Source organism: Callospermophilus lateralis, chromosome 14, assembly GCF_048772815.1.
Source record: "Callospermophilus lateralis isolate mCalLat2 chromosome 14, mCalLat2.hap1, whole genome shotgun sequence".
In the NCBI taxonomy this organism is placed as follows: Eukaryota; Metazoa; Chordata; class Mammalia; order Rodentia; family Sciuridae; genus Callospermophilus; species Callospermophilus lateralis.
Genome location: NC_135318.1, coordinates 99,963,272 through 99,984,428, shown reverse-complemented (window position 1 = coordinate 99,984,428; position 21,157 = coordinate 99,963,272). Strand labels below are relative to the sequence as shown.

General features: G+C 43.0%; 1 protein-coding gene across 1 annotated transcript in view; it reads left to right on the top strand.

The window, feature by feature from the left end:
* Creg2 (cellular repressor of E1A stimulated genes 2) overlaps nucleotides 1–19,378 on the top strand; it is a 32,913-nt gene extending 13,535 nt beyond the window's left edge. Inside the window, exons 3-4 of the mRNA XM_076834016.1 lie at nucleotides 17,962–18,075; nucleotides 19,231–19,378. Of these exons, the coding sequence (XP_076690131.1) occupies nucleotides 17,962–18,075; nucleotides 19,231–19,378 (262 nt within the window). The remainder of the gene's footprint in view (nucleotides 1–17,961; nucleotides 18,076–19,230) is intronic.
* The last annotated feature ends 1,779 nt before the right edge of the window (nucleotides 19,379–21,157 follow it).

The following is a 21,157-nucleotide window of genomic DNA, read 5'->3' as shown; positions in this document are numbered from 1 at the left end:
AAGTTTGCTGTGGGAATGAAATGTTTCAATGTTTGCCAACTTTCTAGCACAAGTTCAGTATACTGTTAAATGGTAGCTATTATCCTTAACAGCTGTTTTCTCTATGCAGAATCGGGGATGTAGGGAAAAAAGGGGAATGAACATTGACAGTGCCCATCACTCCAAGTCTTGTAAGCATAATATGAAGTATATTATGTGAAATTCATGATACTTCCATGCCAAACAGTGTTCCAAGCAACTGACAAATAACTCATGTGATATAAAATCTTGTGGGAGACGTTCTGTTGTTGGTCCTATTTCAACAATGAGGAAACTGAGGCAGAGCAGATCTAAGTAACTTGCACAGGAACCCACAGGCTGGATTCTAATGGGGCTTGAACTCAACCCCAGAAAACGCAGCTCCTCGGCCCATCTGTTCCTCCCCGGGACACCTGCCTCTCTATATAGCCACATACTGGAAGCACTTAGAATCCCCAACCACATTTCAGAAAGAACTGACTCAGAAACTGCAGAACCTACCCAAACTGAGAAGTATATTTTAAGTTGGTTTAAGTTGTTGGAATACAATTTCTATCCTATGACTCGCACTGCAATTTAAGGCAAGACACGACTTTCTTTAAATATGTGCATACAGATGCATACAGGCGGCATATTCCAATAAATTTGTCACTTCAACAGATATCCGCGGAGCATCTCCTGGGCTATGCACTAAGCACTGTCACAGTAAAGATGAAAGCAGACAGTATTCACCTGTGGGGGAAGGGATAAGATTAAGACACACATGGAAATACTTGTTCAATCTGGATGTGTTCAATTCTTTATGGGACATTGATCTGGAGCTGGTGGAGCTCTCATGAACCCATCTGGAGTCTTCTCACTCTCCTCTTCTCCCTGTCCTATCCTGTCCATCCGTAAACATCACCCCTATGTGCCAGTGACACCCAAACTTATATTCCCAGCCAAAACCTCTCATCTGAACTCCGGACACCAAGTCTGCTTCCTGGACATGTGGAGGGCACCTCAAACAGCCTCCTCAAACTCAGCCTCCTCTTCATCCCCCAGAAGGCTCCTCTGTCTAGGGCTCCTCACCCACGTGGTCATTCAGAGCAGGGGCTCTTCCTCCCTCTTCATGGCCCACAACAGCCACAAGGTCACCTCGTCTTCCGGTCTCACCTCTCCTTGACCCCTGCTTATCTCCAGCCCCTGGCTCAAGCCGCCACCGTTGCTCACTGTCTTCTTTAAATCCTCCCAGCTGATCTACCTGGATCTCCACTGACCCCGTTACCCAACCCGTTCTTCACCCTAAACCAGAGGCATAGTTTCAAAATGCTCATCTCATTATTCTACTGTCCTGCCTAAAATTCTCCAGTGCTTTCCTATTTAGGATGCACCTGGCACATGCTAGGAAAGTGCTGTATTACTGAGCTGTAAACCCCAACCCCCCATTTTTTTTTAATTTTTAAATTTTGATTCAGGGTCTTACTAAGTTGACCAGGCTGGCCTCCAACTTTGGATTCTCCTGCCTCAGCCTCCTGAGTAGCTGGGACTGCAGGGGTGCCACCATGCCAGACTGGGACCACCTTTTGATATGACATCCTTCCCAACCAGAATTGCCTGTACGTGGTCACTTCTTCCTCTTTAGGCCCACAAACCGTCTTTTCAACAGTCTGTTTCAGTGTAATTTTATGTGTGAAAGCCGCAGACCCACCCAGCCTCTGAATTTTGCATCCCATTTAGGATGCAATGTAAAATGTTAGTTAATGAGTCCTTCTGAACATTTGCCCATTTTCAGGCCTTTTCTATGCCTGAAAAGTTTTCAGTTCAATGTTTTTATCCATGAATTCTTGGGATGAATTCGATGTATTGTTCACCAGCCTTGGATATACGTATCTAAAGGAAGTTCTCTTACACATCTCACTCTTGGGTCAAATCTTAAGATTCAACAGACACTAACTGGCCAGCCACACACAGTAGGACAGGACGGGGGATTAGAGTCCCTTCCTGGGCTAACTCCACTCTGAGGGGCAAGTCTTGCAAGATGCTTCCATTTATAACCCCTTCCTCTTGAGTTTTCATATTTCTTTCACTTTGATAGGCTTAAAATATATTAAAGTTTACCTTCATCAATTGAATAGCACATGCATTTTAGCCAGTATCTCCACTTTTATATTTTAAAATATTTATATTATAAATAAGTGCAATCAGGACACACCAAAAATACCAAAGAGTGCCACGGCATACATTTAAATAAATTATCATGTTTTTATCTCCATCTGCAAGTACATTGAAACTCTCACACCCATCTGTAGTGGGCTGATTTAACAGCTCCCCCAAAGATGTTCATGTCCTGGTCCCCAAAATGCATGACTATGATGCTTTCTAAGGCAGGTGTGATTAGAGATTGTGAAGGGAAAGGTTATTCTGGCTAATCCAGTAGGCCAAAAATAATCAGGAGGATTCCTACAGAGAGAGAGAGAAAATTTAAATGAGGAGTAGGATTTGGAAGGATAGAAACAAGAGGGTGGTGTGACAACAGAGAGGGGCCCTGAGCCTAGGAATGCAGGGGGCCTCTGGCCGCTGAAAAAGCAAGGAGTGAATTTTCCTCTGGAGCTTCCAGAAGGAACCAGCCCAGGATAAAGATGAACAGACGATATCCGCCTTCGAGAGAAGGGAAAAGATTGAGACATCCATATCAATATTTTTAATCAATCTGGAGATGGGTAAACTTAAAGGAACTTTAAATAGGGTGTTTCTGTTTCCTTGACTATTTATAATCCCTTTATAATTTTAGTTTTGTGAGGCTCACTTTGGACTTCTGACCTCTACACCTATAAAAGAATAAATTTGTGCCGTTCTAAGCCACAATGTTTATGGCAATTTGTTACAGCAGCAACCGAAAAATAAATGCACCAGCCCTCAAGGCCCGCTTCAAATAGTCCATCCAACAAATATTCATGCCCCACCCCATGTTCAAGGCTCTGTGTTAGCTGCTAGGGTTGTGGAGAGCCAGGAGAGTCTGGCCCCTCATAGGCTTCAACTCCAGCAGGAGAGGCAGACCCCAGAAGGCTTACTACATAATTAAGGACTCACTCACTAGCTGCTATGACATGGGTCCTGCTTGTTTTATAAGGACACCACAGTGTATTAGTATCCTTATAAAAAGGCCGGAAAGAGACCCTTGCCTCTTCCACCGTTGGAGGTCACAGCCAGAAGGTGCCATCTATGAAGCAGGAGGCAGCCCCCTTGAGCCATTGCCAATGCCTTGACAGTGAACTTCCCAGCCTCCAGATCTGTGAAAAGTAAGTGTCCACTGTTTATAAGCCACTCAACTTTTTTTGTAGCTAAAACAAACTACTTGAGAGAGTTAATTTTTTTTTTTTTAGTTGTAGTTGGACACAGTATCTTTATTTATTTTTATATGGTGCTGAGGATCGAACCAGGGCCTCACACTTGCTAGTCAAGCGCTCCACCGCTGAGCCATCACCCCCCGCCCGAGATAGTTAATTTTTAAGTGAGAAAAAATTTATTTTGGCTCATAGTTTTGTAGACTCCAGTCCATGGGCCTACTACTTGGGGCCTATGGCAAGGCAGCAGGGCAGGAGTGGAAGGGGAAGGAAAACCACTCACTTCATTACCGGGAAGTGAGAGAGAGAATGAGGGAGGGGCGTGGATCCCCTGATCCCTCCAAAGACACGCCCCCATGACCTAAGGACTGCCCACTAGGTCCACCCCCAAAGATCTCACCACCCTCCCAATAGTGTCACCCTAGACCAAGCCCTGAACACAAGGGCTTTAAGGGCCCTTCAAGATCAAAACCCTAGCAAGGTCCCTGAATCATTTGACAGGAACCTGCATAGTCACATTGTCACGGACAAGACGAGCTAATATGAACTGGGGGATAATACTGGGGGTAGATTTATATTTGTACATTTCTCTCACACCTAATTTCACAAAGAATCTGAAACTGGGTGGACGAACAGGGGTTGAATGTCCAAAAGGGGTTTACTGAAAGGGTAGAGTTTATTCTGAACTTTAAATAGAGCGTTTCTGTTTCCTTGACTATTTAGAATTCCCTGGAAACTACTAGGTACCAGGGATATGGGAGAAGAGTTTTGGGTTGAGCTGATTTGGAGTCTGATATAGTGAATCCTGTTTGGGAGAGAGAAACATTGTCAAGAGAAGCTGCCATAGGTCGAATAGGGTTTGTCCCCTCTGCAACTCATGATGAAACTTAATCCCCATTGTAAGATATTAAGAAGTGGGACCTTGAAGAGGTAGTTAGGGCTCTGTCCTTGAAAATGAATTAATTCATTCATGTGATAAATGGATTAATTGATTGATGGGTTATCTCAAGAATGGGTCTACTATACAAACCAGGTTGACTAGGTCTCTCTTGCACTCCCTCTTATGTGGTACTCAGGGACCACCAGCAAGCTTCTCGTCATCAGATGTGGCCCTTCAACCTGGAACCACAGCCATAAGCCAAAATAACCTCTTTTCTTTATAAGTTATGCAGTCTGTGGTGTCGTGTTATTAGCAACAATCCACAGATTAAGACAAAAGCCAAAGTCATAACCAGGAAAATGGTGCCAAGAAGGGAGGACAAAATTAGGGAAAAATTAACAAGACAGGATGTGGCATTATATGGGTATGCCAAGCAATAAAATTATAATTGCATTAAAAATGAACTGAAATAATAATGGACTTGCTCTTTAACTGCTTCCCTAGAAGGATGGAACACAGGGCGTGGACTCGATATGCTGCCTCCACTTTGAACAGGTGCTAGAGTATTGAGGTCCATGGTTCTGGATATCATGGTTTAATAGAAATAGCTCAAACTAGCCTGGGTAAGAGCAGTCCCAGGAACAGCCTAGGTGCTTTCTGCAGATATCTGAAAGACTAGCACAGCAGAGGGGAATGATATTTATTCTGGGGTTACCTTGGAGGACACCAGCAAAATTGGAAAGCAGAAGCTATAGAGATCTCACCGTTTTCTTCTCTGCTGCCACTCTGACTCAGCATTGTGTCGATGGCCCATCCTATATACCGACTTCCCCAGCCAAACTCTCACCACCTACTCCCAGGGTGACACCCCAGATTTGCTAGCAAATGCACCAAATCCAGAATCTGCATTCTGAGAATTTTACCCTGAATCCTTCCTGTTTAAGTAACCCTTTCGCAACCTGCTAGGACCGAATGCCATTCCTTTGCATCCATCACAAGCTCACTGCCTGTTAGCACCTCCTGACTCCCCTTTCCCTTTTCCCAGGTTAGATGCCACCACCCCCGTTTCCCCACCCCACATACTCCCTCTGCCTCTCTCACCTTTGAAGTTCCTCCCTGGCCTCAGCCAACTGCATTACATCAAGTTTCTTCATCCTCTGTTCCTGCGTCCAGACAGCTCACCATTGCCAGGGCAAACCACACAGTTGACACTTCCCCTTCAATTCATAAACAGAATCTTCCCATGCGTTTCCTGCACAGCTAGAAAACCTCACTTCATTTCTGAATGAGGTTCCTTCCCTCCTTGTTAAATATAATAAAAAAAAATTTTCAATACTTTAAAGAATCTAAGTCGAGCAAATATTTTAATACCCTTTTCTCAGTATGCTTATGCACGTTGGGATAGCTTCCTAAATTCTCCAAGAACATAATAGTCTTTCCTCTAACATTTTTATTAAAATTTTCCAACATTTCTCTAAACAAACACATAAAGATAAAACAGATCTTTAAATATACTAACCATTAACATATACAGTGCTTGGGAAGGTTGCGTGTCTATTTATGAGAACAATGTATCCCTTCTGAAGCTCTTACAAAATAGTAGATCATAAAAATGTATTAAAGAAATTATTATAGAAAGAGGAGGATTACTTCTCTCCAAGGAGGTTACATATTTGGAAGGCAATCTTCTCTTTTAATTGGAAAACATTTGCATACAACTCACTCTCTCAATGTATCTTTTTGAATTTCTCAGGTCATTGATCCCCTGTTTTGCACATAAGCAGGGCATGGCTGATCATTCTCCCTATTTAACAGCATTCTGGAACCCCAATCTAATGAGGCTCACATCTGGGGCATGAAACCTACCCAGAACAGAACCTTTTACTATTTTGGTCCCCTGACTCCCCTAGACTAAATCGTCACATATCGTATTACAGTCTTTTATAGGAAAACTTTAAAAGGTCAAAAGAAGTTCCTGGCTGTGTGTAAGCATGCCGCCCAGCAGAGGTGACTTGCAGAGCTCGGGGTGAGCATCAGAGCTGCTCAAAGTAGCCAACACAGGCAGGAATCCCGTTCCAGGACAGCTTCTGCCACTCCTGACCAGGGGTCTTTGAGCAGGTCAGACTCCCTCTGGCCTCTCTAGGTGGCCACCTATGAAGGAGCAGATGGGACTTTTCGGGTCCTACACTTGAGACCTAAATGCCCTTGGCTCACAAGCTGTTCGTCCAAGAAGAGCATGGGTGGGGTGATCTCAGGTGAAAAGAGAGACAGGCCCCTGAAGAATGTCCGCTGACCTCAAGGAGAGACAGAATCCACACAGCTCAAGTTCTCAAGTTCTCCAGCCCCACAAATCACCCGTGCCAGCAATACAGACTTGAAATCACTAAGCCGGCCCCAGCTGTGGGAGGCAGGGAGCCGCCAGACATCCCCAGGATTCCCACTGGTGCCAAGGATCCAGGCAGTGATAGACTCTCCTGCTCCTTTGTCCTCCCTTCCAGTCACCACCAGAGGTCTCATCAGTACCTCTGGAGGCTGCTGTCTCCCACCACACAGGGATATGAGATGCAGCAGCTGGCTTTTACTGGAGAATAGTGGAGAGGAGGGCACAGCTAGGGGTTGTGTGGAGAACACAAAGTGCCCATTAAATGTGTATGACTATGTCCCATCCACTGTGTTAAAAAAAAAAAAAAAAAGTTGCTTATCTGAAATTCAGATTCAACTGTCAACTGAGAAACCTGTGTTTTTAATTTAAAAATCTGGCAACCCTAGGAATAGCAAAGGACAGAAACCATGTCACAGGCCATCCATGCTCCACTCGCTGGCCAGACCCTTACCCCCTGCCTTCTACCGTGTGGAGGGCCCATCCCTGCCAGACTCAGGTCTCCTCTCTGGGTCTGTCTTTTCTTCTCTGAGTCTCAGCAAACTCCTTCTGTATCTCCTACCAGTTAAGAATCTGAAAATTCACTACCACTAGGGAATGTGCCTCCCATTTACAGTATTGTACACACTGGATTCCTTCTCTCTCTCTCTCTCTCTCTCTCTCTCTCTCTCTCAGTTGATTGGGGCTGCTGTTACAAATTTCCGTGCTGAAGGGCTTAAACAAGGAATATTCCCTTCTTGCAGTCTTGAGGCTGCTTCTCATTGTGTCCTCATGTGGTGGGAAGAGGCTGACAGAGCTCTCTGCAAGCTTACCTCCGTGACCAATCCCTCTCCATTTCTTGAAACCATCAGTTTGGGTGTAAAGGGTTTTAACATAGGGAGTTTGGGTTGGGGAGACACAAACATTCAGTTCATAGTGGTTTCCAAACACTGGCCTGTTGTGCACTGTGAAGAGGGTCTCACCTAGATAATCAGACTCATCCAGGTGCCTTCCTAAACAAAAGAGCACTCTTTCCAGACAGTTCCTACTTTCTGCTAACAACACTACCATCTCTCTCCTAAAAATATGCAGATGCACAGATTCAAAAATAAGTTATTGTTTCTTTAATAGTGCTTTTTTTTTTTTTTCTTACTCTGTTAGGCACCAAGGAATGGAATTTGAGTTGGAGGTCAGGAAATAGCAGATGGTGCATAAGACCAGGGGGCTTGAGCAGAATGCTAGACAGGGGACCAAAGAATATGGAGAGACGTGGGAGGAGTTCTTGCAGACATTTTGTGCCAATGCTACTTACATCTGCTGGCTGAGGATGTACTCTTAAAGGCCCTGAACTAAGCCAGCGAGGACAAGGACAGCAGTCGTTTCCAAACTTCATGCCAGCAAGGGTTCTTTCATCACCCTACCACATAAACCCAATAATAGGGAACATCTCTGTTTAAAAACAGCATTTCTAGGGGCTGGAGGTGTGGTTCAGTGGTGGAGCATATGCTCAGCATGTGCAAGGGCCTGGGTTCATACATAACAGGAAGGGAAGAAAGGAAGAAAGGGACGAAGGAGGGAGAGGAAGAAGAGGGAGGAAAAAAGGAAGGATAACATTGAACAAGCTAGGCAAGTGTCTACCACGGAGCTACATAGCTACATTCCTCAGCCCTAAATAATTGATCTCTGTTAGTCAACTCTCCACATTCGTAGCAGTGGATTTAGCCAATGGGGTGGAATATATTTGAAAAATATTGCATTTGTATTGAACATGTACAGGGTTTTTCCTTCTCATTATTCCTCAGACAATACAGTATATAACAACTATTTACATAGCATTTATATTTTATTGTGTATTACAAATAATCTAGAGATAATTTAAGGTACATGGAAGGATATACATTGGTTATATACAAATACTACATTTTATATAAGGGACTTGGGTGTCCTTAGATTTGGTATCCAGAGAGGTTGTGGTTCATGAAACCAATTCTATGTAGATTCTGAGGGGCATCTGTATTTGCAAATCTGGGCTTCTGATAAGCTAAAAATATTAAAGATTTTTATCTTATCGGTTCTAAAATGATTCAATTCCAACCCAAACCAAAGAATGTGGTATTTTTACCTGGTATCAAGAACTGTTTACCCTATTTGCAAACACCCTAGCCTGACCCAGTTTACGGATTCCAGCAGGAGACAAAAGACTTCTGGGTTGGAGACAAAGAACTTGATAAAGCAATCACAGTAGCCACAGTATCTCTCTTCTATGGTACCGCACCTCTGAGTCCCAATTTCAACAAGGTGACATGAAAAGAGTGAGGTGTACACATGAGTGTGCATGACATAGTTCTACAATAACTTCACTGCCTTTATTAAATAAATATCATGGATCACTAGGAATACCACTCTACGTTAGGTGAACGTGTCTTGATCACACCATCCATTCTAAGAACAGACACAAACATATTCCAGAAATTTGAACCTCTTCAGTTAGTGAGAAACTTTTCAGTGGAAAGAATCAGCAATAAACTCGAGTGGGCTTAAAGAATTAAGAAATGTATTAGTTCACATGACTGAAAGGTCCAGAGGGAGCCTTTTCTTAGGGACTCTTCAATTTCAACCCAAGAGATTTTTTTTCCCCTCCTCTCTCTGCCTTCTGCAGTGTCTGCTTCATCTTAAGGGTGCCCCACTTTTACTTCAATGTGGCAGCCAGCAACTCCTGGGTACCCATGCTGCCCTGTTTATATCCAACGAAAGTGAGGAGCTCACCAGAAAGAATCCAAAGAAGAGTAAGAGAGTTCTTATCCCAGAAGTCCTCAGTAGTAGTTGCTGAGCTTTAACTAGCAAACATGCTCTTGTGCAAATCCATGAATCCATCACTATGGCTGGGGATAACATAGTCTAGTTGACTTAGACAATTCAGGAGCTCAGGACCTGGGTATGGAATAGAATTTCCAAAGCTGTGTGAGACAGCGAAGTGGATGACTAAACAATATTTGAGATGCTTTACCAAGAGGAGGAGCTTCCCATAGTTTATGTTTATAAAAATGGCCCATAAACTGACAGCCATCAATCAGGGTCCCACGGTACACAGTGTCCTCTTTCCTGGTTGGCCTTGCATTTGCTGGCCATTTCAGGAGCAACAGCTGTCAGTAACCTCAGGTGTGTTGGACACATGTGACTGAGAGCAGGTCACCATCTAGTTTCCTTAAGATTAGTTTCCTGATGCTGCTATAACAAATTACCCCAGTTTAGTGGTTTAAAACAATATAAATTTATCACATTGTAGTTGTGAAGGTTAGAAGCCAAGGACTAAATCCTACATGTAGCAATCTGTCTTCCTTTCTGAAAGCCATGGGCAGAGTCCATTCCCTTGACCTTTCCAGCTCATAGAGGCTGTCTGCGTCTCATGCTCTTGTGCCCTTCCATATTCAAAGCTACGAATGGCCTGTTGGATCTTTCTCACATCACGTCACTTCCATGTTCTTACCATGTTCTTTACCTCTCTCTTCTACCTGGTGATTACATTGGTCCAGCCAGTTAATCTGGAAAAATCTTCCTAACGAAAGTCAACTGATTACCAATGTTAATTCCCTTTCATCATATAAGGTAGCATATTCACATGTTCCAGAGATAGGAATGTGGACATCTTTGAGGGGCCATTAGCTTGCTTACCACCAGTGAGAAGAAAGCGATACAAATCTTAGCTGGGTTCCTTACTGGGTAAATGGAAAGTATTCTATTTACCTATTTAAATATATAATTCCCTTTTTATTCCATGTAACCACTGGCAGTAGAGAAGCAAAAATACTCCCTATTTAAATGTAATGTATTATTATTCCATAATGACTTACTTAAGGGTGTTAATTCCATTGCTTTCACGGCTGAGCAATTTTGTTGAAGAAATTAGCTTTAATAGTAACAAATAAATTGGGTAAAACTGAGGACAATCTTGTCTGGACAAATTCTAATAGTTCCACTACATGTATATTTAGTTCCTGCTTACTATTTTTACTTATTTTCTTCTATACATCTCAGTTTTATTTTACAAAGCCCAATGTAGATTTTTTTTTTACAGTTATTTTTGTAATTACATCCTGTCATTCTTAACCCGCAAGAAAATTCCCAACTCGGCAATTACACTTTTGCAATGTCAAAAACACTGCAGATCACAACACTTCCAAATGGAACACAGTGTTCCCGCATGAAGCAATATACCTGAATATATGGGCATGTCCACTCTTTCCCTTTCTCCAGACGACTCAATGGCATGTATAATAAAGGAGAAACGTCAGGCAGGCAAAGACATGTTTCCTAAGTATAAGCAAAACGTGTGCTTTGTTTGACAGAGGCAGCTTTCTCAGGATTTTCAGGTAATGTACTGGATGAGAGTGAGTTTTAGTGATTCACGCCTCAAGACAGAGGCGTGAAAAGAGGAGCTGTCAGGGTCTGCTTGGTCAGGTGTGCTGGGGTCCCCAACACCACCCTCAGGCTCAGGGATTTGCTAGGAAGGCTCTCAAGACTCAGAAGCTCACAGTGCATAGGGCAGGGTCCCAGAAAATCCAGACATATGCCTCCAGGTGTCTCCTCCCTGTGGAGCTGCGTGGGGACATACTTGATTCTCCCAGACACGATGCATGGCAATATGTGCAAAGTAGTACCATCCATGGAAGCTCACATGGGCTTACTGTTCAGAGATTTTACTGTAATTCATTCCTATGTACATGGTAGCACCTGCATGACTGATCGTGGTACTTAGTCTTCCAACTTCCAAAGGTCAAACTGATTCAGTGGACTTCAGGCATATTAAAAAAAAATGCTCATATCAGAAAGGATATTTCAAAGGAGCAAAGGTTATTTCTCAGGAGCTGGTCAAGAGCCAATCCTCCTGAAGACGGGCCTTTCTTTGGCATGGGCAGTGTTTGAACAACCCAGGCCTACTGAATTAAGTCTTTATTTCTAGTATTGATGTATTGCTACATCCATGTATACTGTATCAAAGGAAGATACAGAAGATAAGCACATGCTAAATAATTGCACTTGGCTTAAAAATGGAAAAAGTTGGCATTTGTATCATTTGATCTACCAGTGATCACATTGTCGAGATGAGACAGATGAATAGTGAGTTAGTATGGAGATTGGAACTGATGGGCACATCCTACCCAGAACCTGTCATGGTCTACTTTAAAGGGGGCCTGGCCTTTACCATGATGCTGCTAGGTATCATCATATCATTAGGATGGTAAAAATACATTTCTAGAAGCCATATAAAATCTATACTTTCAAATTTTGTAGATCAACCTCTACCACATTATACATCATCCACAATCCCCTTCATTTAATCCTTTCTCCCACCATATCAACCTACTTCTACAACACTCTTAGCAAGAGAGGCAGAGTGGGAAGCCTTTGATATTCATCATTTCAAGAGCGCCATTCAGTTCTTACAATCTTTGTATTAGTTTTCTCGGGCTGCCATAACGAAATACCACAGACTAGGTAGTTTAAAAATACAGAAATTTATTTTCTCACACTTGTAGAGGCGAGATGTCCAGGATAAGTTGCCAGCTGGCTGGCCAGAAGATGACTGTCTTCTCACCATGTCCTCCTGTGATTCTCCTCTGTACCCATGTATCTTTGGTGTCTCTTCTTCTTCCTGTAAGAACACTAGTCCTGAGGAATCATGGCCTCAGCACTGTAACTTCATTTAATCTTAATTATTTCTTTAAAGTCTTTATCTCAGGACTAGGGTTGTAGCTCTGTGGGAGAACATTTGCCCCTTGTAATTGAGACCCTGTGTTCTACTCAGTGACATGGCTTCCCTGCTGCCAAGCCAGGAAGCCACACCTAATACTCCCTGCCAGATGGCAGCATAGCAGTGGAGCAGCTGAGGGGTAGCCTGGGTGGGTGTGAGCGTGGGCAGCAAGCGTGGGCCTCCACCACGTGGAGCCTGCCATGCAGGCACTGTGAGCCAGCGTCCAGGTGAGCCAAGGCGGCTGACCTGTCATCCTTCAGCAGCCAGGCCTGGGCATGGCACAAGGCCTGCTGCAGAAGCCCACTCTAGGCAGCGCTGCAACCCTATCCAATGACCTCAACGTCCTGCTTCCTGACCTGCCTTGAGAAAATGGAAGTAGAGCACACTTGAGTCCAAGTTGAAACTCAAGACTTGATCAATAGTTTAGTGTGTCTCCAAACCCCAAATGGCATAAATTTGGACCAACAGAGTTAGTACTTTTCCAAATCCTATTTATCATAAGTTTGGACCAATAACAGTGAACCAAGTGCTAAACTAGCACACTATGGGTGGGAGAAAAATCAGGTCCCCTCCTGCACTGCAAGAGTCCTTTTTTTTTTAGTTGTGGACACATGTCTATTTATTTTTATGTGCTGCTGAGGATGGAACCCAGTGCCTCACACATGCTAGGCAAGCGCTCTACCACTGAGCCACAACCCCAGCCGGACTGCAAGAGTTCTATTTCTATTCTTCAATAGATCCTGCCATTACACTCACTCATCCTGGTCTGTGGATTTCATTTTTCAAATTCTTAAGACAAGAACCCAGAAAGAAGAACAAACTGAAGATGAGCTGCCGGGGTCTCTGAAACACTGGAGGTCGTGGCCGTCCTTAAGAGCCCCGCAGCACCTCCCAGCTGCAGAGGCCTGCAGCTTGGGCAGACCCCACCCACCAGCAGAAGCAGTGAATCCCGTTTCATCTCAAAACCTCAGTTTCATCAGCTCCACAAAAAGAAAAAAATAAATAAGTAAGATCTAACTAAAGGTCCTATCTCCAAATATAGACACATGGGAAGTTAGGTCTCTAACATTAGAATTTTGAAGGATCACAAATGAGTCCTACAGTCTTCAGTATTTAATTGATCATACCACAAATTTGGGCACAATCCCAGGCCCTCCAGCCACTCCTACATAAAAATTGAACAACAAAATGGTGGTAGCACCCTTTCAGGGTTATTACTCAGCAGGCACTATTCTGACACAGTAGGTGAATGCATGCATTTAATCTTCATGCCGGGGCCCAAGGAATGCCCCCTCTTTCCTTACCAAACCTAAAACAGAAGTTGGCAATGACTTTTTTTTTCCTGTAAGGAGCAAATAGAATTTTTATTTTAAGTGCTATAAGCCACACGGTTTCTGTCAAAACAACTCAACTCTGCTGCTGTATCATGACCATACACAATATGGAAGCAGATGTGTGTGGTTGTGATCCAATAAAACTTTATTTCAGCAGACCAAAAGGTGAACTTCTTGTAGCTTTCATCTGTCATAAAGTATTCTTCTTTTGATGTTTTTTTTCCCCAACCTTTTAAAAATGTAAAATCCATTCTTACCTCTCAATCTGAACAAAACAGGTGATAGTCCAATTTGGCCCAGAGGCTATAGTTTGCCAATTGAGAAATAAAATGAAGAGTAAGGCAGACAGAATAGCAACTTAATGCCGGCAAACCAACATGGAAGTTGCAGCAGAACAGTATCATGTGATGTATGTATGTTACGGGTTAAATATGCAAAGCAACAAGATGTTGCTTGTGGTGCATCCACAGTTATAAAAGCATGCATAAGTGTAAAAAAAAAAACAACCCTACAAGTTTAAGGTAATAAAAAAGGAAGAAAGAGAAGGGCATCTGGGTGAATTGTGGGGAATTTCAGTTGTATATGTTGTCCTTTATTCTTTAAAGAAGGATCTGGGGCAAAAGTTACAAAATACTGAGATTTGACAAAGTTGTGTGATAGATATTTACAAAATAAGTTCAAATGGCTGCAGAAGGACCCAAAAGAAGAGAGAGCCATGTCTTCTCTGAGTCTGAGATTTACTCACGGAAGGAAGGTTGTCATGCAGAGATCCTGTCAGGAACTAAATCCACCAAAGTGAACATTTTTCTTACAAGGTTTGAGGAATACTGGAGCGACCAGTTTTTCCTCCTGACTGGGACACTCCAGTGGACAACCAAAATTTACCACTACCCTTATTTGTGTTGGTTGTCCAACTGTTGGGCAGGCTCACCTTATCTCTGCAAACACTTTGCTTCATTTTAACCTCATTTATTATTTCTTTGTTTACAGTATGTAGGAAAGGAAAAGGGTGATCCCTTTTCTGCCCAGCATAAAGGGTATTGGTGCTAGGTATTGTGGTGCACTTCTGTAATCTTGGCTATTTGGGAGGCTAAGGCAGGAGGATCACACATTGGAGGCCAGCCTAGGAAATAGAGTTGTAAAGGGCTGGTTATGTAGCTTGGTGGTGAAGACCTCCTAGGTTCAATCCTTAGTACCACCAAATACAAAAATAATGAAGAGTCATGGTGATGTGTCACCCTGTGATAACAGGCTAAAAAGAGGAAAGCATAAGTAATTTATTTAATTACAGTTTTATGTGACATGGAGACTTTAGGAACTGCCCATTTTTATGCTTAGGCTGACGGATGAAGTCTGGACAGCCAGACAGAAACTGAATAAAAAGCTAATGGAAATAGAGTGGGGAACCCAGCGAGGCCTGCCTGTTCAAACTTTCCCCAACCCTCTGCGGGTACAGGGCAGAACCCCTTCCGAGCTGGGGGGGTCTCATGACCTACTCTCAGACAAGATAGGTCACAGAATTGCAACTCTTGTACAGAAAGGCAGGGGAAATTTGAGTACTCTTTTTAGGTTCCATGGTCAGCTTTGGGGAAAAGGGGTTCTGGTTTCTATGACCTGCTTTGAGGATAAGGAATTCTGGTTTCTATGGCTTGACTTGGGGGAGAAGGAGGAGAGAGAAACAGGAGGTGGTGATGTGAATCAAGGTGTCTGATTACCTTGCGGTTGCGGTGTGATTGCACTGGGACTACAAGAGTATAGGGTTAACATTTCCCTGTGCAAAAGTACAGGGTCAACATTCCCCAGTTGCTATATGGCACACCGGCCCTTGGTCTCTCCAGGCAAACGTCCAGAGACGTCCGTTTTAACCTTGAGTCGCCGACACTGTCTCCTAGGAATAAAAGATTCTGAACTTAAGAAGATAACCATCCTGTGTGCTGTAAACTTCAAGTCTGCCTGCTTTCTAGAAAAATTCCTCACAAATAGCCTTTTTTTTTTTTTTTTTTGGTGGGGTTCTTTTTTTTTTTTTTTTTTTTTTTTTTTTTTTGTCTTTTTTGGAACTGGGGGTCAAACCCAGGGCTTTGTGAATGCAAGGCAGACGCTTTGCCACTGAGCTACATTGCAGCCCACAAATAGCCTTTTGATGATAAAGCCTATATAATAAATGTGTGGAGCCAGCTCTGGGTCACTGTTCCTCCACCAGAGGATGGTACCACCCCATCTCACCTTTCTTTCTAAGTGTTTATGTGTTTTTCTTAATTCCGCATCACCCCTCACAGTCTTCTGAATTAACAGCCATGCCGGTCACCGCAGGCGGGCAGGAGAGGGTCAGGGAGGAAACTGCCCTCTTCAACCTTCACATTCAGGTATCTTTTTCTGAACCCCAACAGGAACATCAGTTTTTATTATTTTATTCTTCATACTTTCTTATGAGCTTAAAATACTTGAAAATTTAATAGAAAAAAATTTTTAAAAATCTAAAAAAAAAGGCTGGGGATGTGGCTCAAGCGGTAGCACGTTTGTCCGGCATGCGCAGGGCGCTGGGTTCGATCCTCAACACCACATAAAAATAAAAAATAAAGATATTGTGTCCACCTAAAAAAAAAAAAAAAAAAAAAAAACTAAAAACAATCTAAAAAAGAAAGGTATTAAATCTAGTTTTTGTTTTGTGTTTAGTTAAGGCTTTTTTCACTGAGCTTCACGAATGTCTAGAGTTTGAACCTGAGTGCTTCCCTTAGTACATTTTTCATCAATCACTGCACACACAATTAACTTCCCAAATCCTAGTCAAGCCAAAAACATTTGAATAAAAATAGTTATACTGCTGTAATGGAATTAACTGTCCCACCCCAAATTCACATGTTGAGGACCCTCTGGGACCTCAGGACGTGATTATTTGGAGATAGAATCCTAAAAGGGGTAACTAAGTTAAAATGTCATCTTTAGAATGGTCCCATATGGCTGCTGTCCTTATGAGAAGAGGGAATTAGGACACAGACAAGCACAGAGGGAGGATCAAGTAAAGACACAGACAGAGATGGTCATCCGCAAGCTGAGAAGAGTTGGGCAGGATGGCAGCATTATTGCAGAAACTGACTCCTTAGTGGGTCTTGCAGATAGTAGGCATGGTGTATGTATTTTTTAAAAGTTTTATTGAGGTATAATTAATTTAAAGAATTGAACATACTTGTAGTGTTCAATTTGATGAATTTAGACATATGCAAATACCAGGAATAGACACATTCAACACCTCCCAAAATTTTCTTGTGTCCCTTTGTTTTGGTTTTGTAGCACAAATACAAAAAAAAAGGGGGGGGGAGGGGGACAATATTGTATTGTTAATTCTAGGTATGATGTTGTACAGAAGATCCTAGAACTTATTCCTCTAAAGTAACTGTGTTAGTTAGCTTTCTGTTACTGCAACAAAATACCTGAGATGATCAACTTATAGAGAAGGTTTTTTGGGCTCACAGTTTTCAGAGGCTTGGTCCATGGTCAGTTGGCCCAATTGCTTTTGGTCCTGCGGTAGAGCAGCACATCATAGTGGGAAGCATGTAGCATAGTAAAACTGATCACCTCTTGGCTACAAGAAAAACAGAAAAGAAAAAAAAAAAAAAGGGGACTAAGGCCCCACCATCCCCTTCAAGGGCATATTACTAGCACCTAGAAGACCTCTCAGTAAGCCTCAGCTCTTCCTGTTTCCATGACTTCCCAACAGTGCCAAGTTGGGGTCTAAGGCTTCATTACATGGGCCTTTGGGGGACATTCCAGATACAAATTACAACAGTAACTGAAATGTCATCTTTTGGTAACAAATTCCCATTTCTCCTGGCACATGCATCCTTGACTTCAAAAACTTCTAATAGCCTCTCAACTGTAACCCTCAACTTATAAAAGCACACCTATCATACTGCCCATGCTAAAGTATTTTAAGATAATTATAGTAAAGAGTAAAAGTGTGAATGAGATATTCAGAAATATGACGAGCACTTTAAATTTTTCACAAAATCCCTAGTGTTTCAGACTGATGTTTTGTCACTGTTATTTTATTTTTATTTATATGGTTTGGTAGCAGGGTTTGAACTCAGGGGCTCTTGACCACTGAGCCACATCCTCACCCTATTTTATCTAGAGACAGGGTCTTACTGATTAGCACCTCCTTTTTGCTGAGGCTGGCTTTGAACTTAGAGATCCTCCTGCCTCAACCTCCCAAGGGTTAGGGATTACAGGCATGTGCCACTGCGTGCGGCTCTGTCATTGTTTTAATATGTGAAAAAAACATTCTTTACCTGCAGGAAAAACATCGTGGACCCAGAAGACTCCCGATGTGTCCGGTTAACGCTCACTGGCCAGATGACTTCAGTGTCTCCTGAAGAAGTAGAATTTGCCAAGCAGGCCATGTTTTCAAGGTGTGTAGATGCTCTAAAATTGGTTGGCCCAGAAATACACGATAATAAAACATAGCTTTCATGGTTGTGCCATTGGATGCCTCGGACGGATGCAATGACAGTGGTGGATCTGAGCTGCCCTTCAGTGGCAATGTGGCCAACTTTGTGCTGGCCACCACGATCACTAGCAGGAGCAGTAGAGGCCATGGAGGCCAGACAGGTGGCCCAAGGTGGGCTGACACTGCCTTTGGAAAACACCCCACATTGAAGTGTTCCAGGCACAATTGCTACCAATTTTCATCCTTTGGTAATAATATCAAATAATATTTGATATTATTATTTAATAATATCCTACCCTACAATGAAAATAACGGAACCTGCCTAATCAATTCAATGCAACAAACATGGTCCCATGTCCCCTCCTGGCCTTTACTTGGTTACAGATGTTTTTCCCTGTTTGGACTTGGTCTTTGAACTATGTTCATAACATTTTTAGTTCTAAAGGACATTTTTATGAAGTTAAACAGATTAGTGAGCCACAACTTCTACCCTCAAGGGTATTACAATGTGTGCAGGGGTGCCCGTGGCGGGAGAAGGCAAGTCGGTCAATAACAGAAGGTGAACTGGAACGTCTCCTGTCCACTCTGATTGGTTCTCAGCCAGGATCAACAGTCCTGAGCTTGCTGCAGGAACAGAAACCTTTCCACGAGCAGACGTGTTTCATGGGCTCCCCGTTTTGTTAACCTTTCACACAGAGAAGCATGAAGCCTTTCTCCATGTTTCCTACTAACAATCACCGACATCCACTGCAGGTGTTTTATGTGTGCCTCCTTATTTGCTCCCCACATGCCTTCCTGACCCAAGCACCATCAGGCTCACCCAGAGGGCAGGTCAGGAGACTGGGGCTCGTGAGCACTGAGGGCCCACAAGGCTTCGCGGCTCATCCGCAGTTGATTGGTCAGATCAAGGAGCCTGGCTCGAGATGTGAGCTTTTTGCCATTCAGTGTAGGGACTGTGAGCTTCCTGCCTTCCCAAAGCTGTCCCAGGCCCTGCCTCTGGCTGAGTTGAGCAGCTCTCAGCCTAAATAAGGCTGGGAGTCTGAAGGTCCGTAACCTGGCCCAGGGTGCGCCCCTTTGATAAGAACATCTTTACTGTGATCTCTCTTTGTTCCTTCAGGCACCCAGGGATGAGGAAGTGGCCCCGACAGTATGAATGGTTCTTCATGAAGATGAGAATAGAATATATTTGGCTTCAGAAATGGTATGGAGGTGTATCTGACATTTCAAAGGAGGAATATTTCAAAGCGGTTCCTAGAAAAGCCTGATGCAATGGAAGAAAGCCCCTGCTGTTTGCATCATAGTGAAAACCTTTGACGTGATGTGACCGGACAGCTCTTGAATGCTGTCCCTTTGTTGAAGGCTTCATGGTGCCCTGTCACCTACAGCAGAACGAGAGGATGAAGAGGGAGCCTTGTGCGTGACTGAGACTCAAGGGGTCATTTGAAGATCCTCCACTTTCACAGGTACTTCACAGAGATCGTCTTCGTTTACATTGCGTTCAATCCAGACTCACCTCTTGGTTGTCAAAACGGCACACTGAGACCTTTACTGGTCCATTCTTTAGGAAAAAAAATTCTGCCTGTGTATACAATATGATTGCTCTGTGTTGTGAGACTGTTTTTGTTGTTTTCTGTGCCAAACGCGGTGTCTTGGATCAAAGCTTATTGCAACCACGAAGGGGTTGAACATGCGCCACACAGCCTCAAAACTGTGTACAGGGTGAGGGTGGAGGACTATCTGTCTGTGGGTCACTCATCATACTCCTGGATTGCAAATACATCATTGAGTCACATTGGCTAGATTGTAGCCAAAGTCACTTATGGTCACTTATGGACTCCTCCCCCCTCTAACGTGATCAGCAATGTAAGAACGGGCAGAGTTTGCAGCACAGGCCTATTCTGTAGAAGCAGATGTTGGTAGAACACTGAAAAGAATAGGGTAGATTTGGCCTCAAGCTTCTTAGATCCCAACTGCTCACATTTTTTATAGAGAATTCCCCACTCGCATGCATAAGGAGTGGCATCCAAAATAAGAAGCACCTCATGCCATGGATTGTAGACAGGAAAAGGGAGAAGGGTGAGGCTATGAAGCAAGCAAAGACAGAGCCTGAAAGGAGGAAGAAAGAGGTCAGTAACTGAGGGTGCTTTCCAGAGGTCATCTCATTGAAGCCCTACAACCAATGAGGGTATGCCCTCATTGCCACTTCCAGACAAGGAAACTGAGGCTCTGCATGGCCAATCAATATTCAGGGTCAGATTCCTGAACTCCCTGCACAGAATGGATGAGTGCTTTCAATTTTAAGAACAAAGAGCTACTAAAAAGCTTAGTCGCTGAAAATCCTTAAAAGGGAGTATGAAAGACAGTGACTGATTTGTCTGGAGATGATTTGTCACTGCTTTCAGGATTTAAAAAAAAAGGAGAGGGGTCTCTGAAATTTGAGTACACATCCTGCATGGACCGATGTGTACACACCTAAGATCTCTTACAATTGAAATCTATAAAGAATCTGGTACAATCCAAGTTTTCTATTTTTCTATAATAATTATGACTCTCTTCGGTGGGTTTGGTATGCTCTATAACATAACAACCATCATTATGTATAGAAAATTCTTAAAGAAAATGTTATTAGTGGTTTTTGCTTTTGCTTAACAAAATAAGACATGAAGGCTTGAGTTGTCAAAAATATATTTTAAGTGCCTGTTACTACAAACATAGTAACTTGCACACGATTCTTTTTTGTCATAAGCCAATTCTCAAAAGAGTTCCTAGCAATGGTAATTTCTAGTACATAAAAATAAGATACTTTTTAGGGTATTTTGTAATTTCAGAGTTTAAATTTACTGCTACCCTAATTTTAAGGAAAAATTGGGGGGAGAAACTAGAAGAACAAGCCATGTACTCAAAAGTACTTCATAAGTTAACCTCAAACCTTAATTCTTGGAACATCACGCCCTCCCTGTCCTGTCTCGAGACAATATACCCAGGTTAGATTTGCTTTGATATTCGGTTCCATTTGGCTCATTCAGGGTCCCTGATGTTTCAGA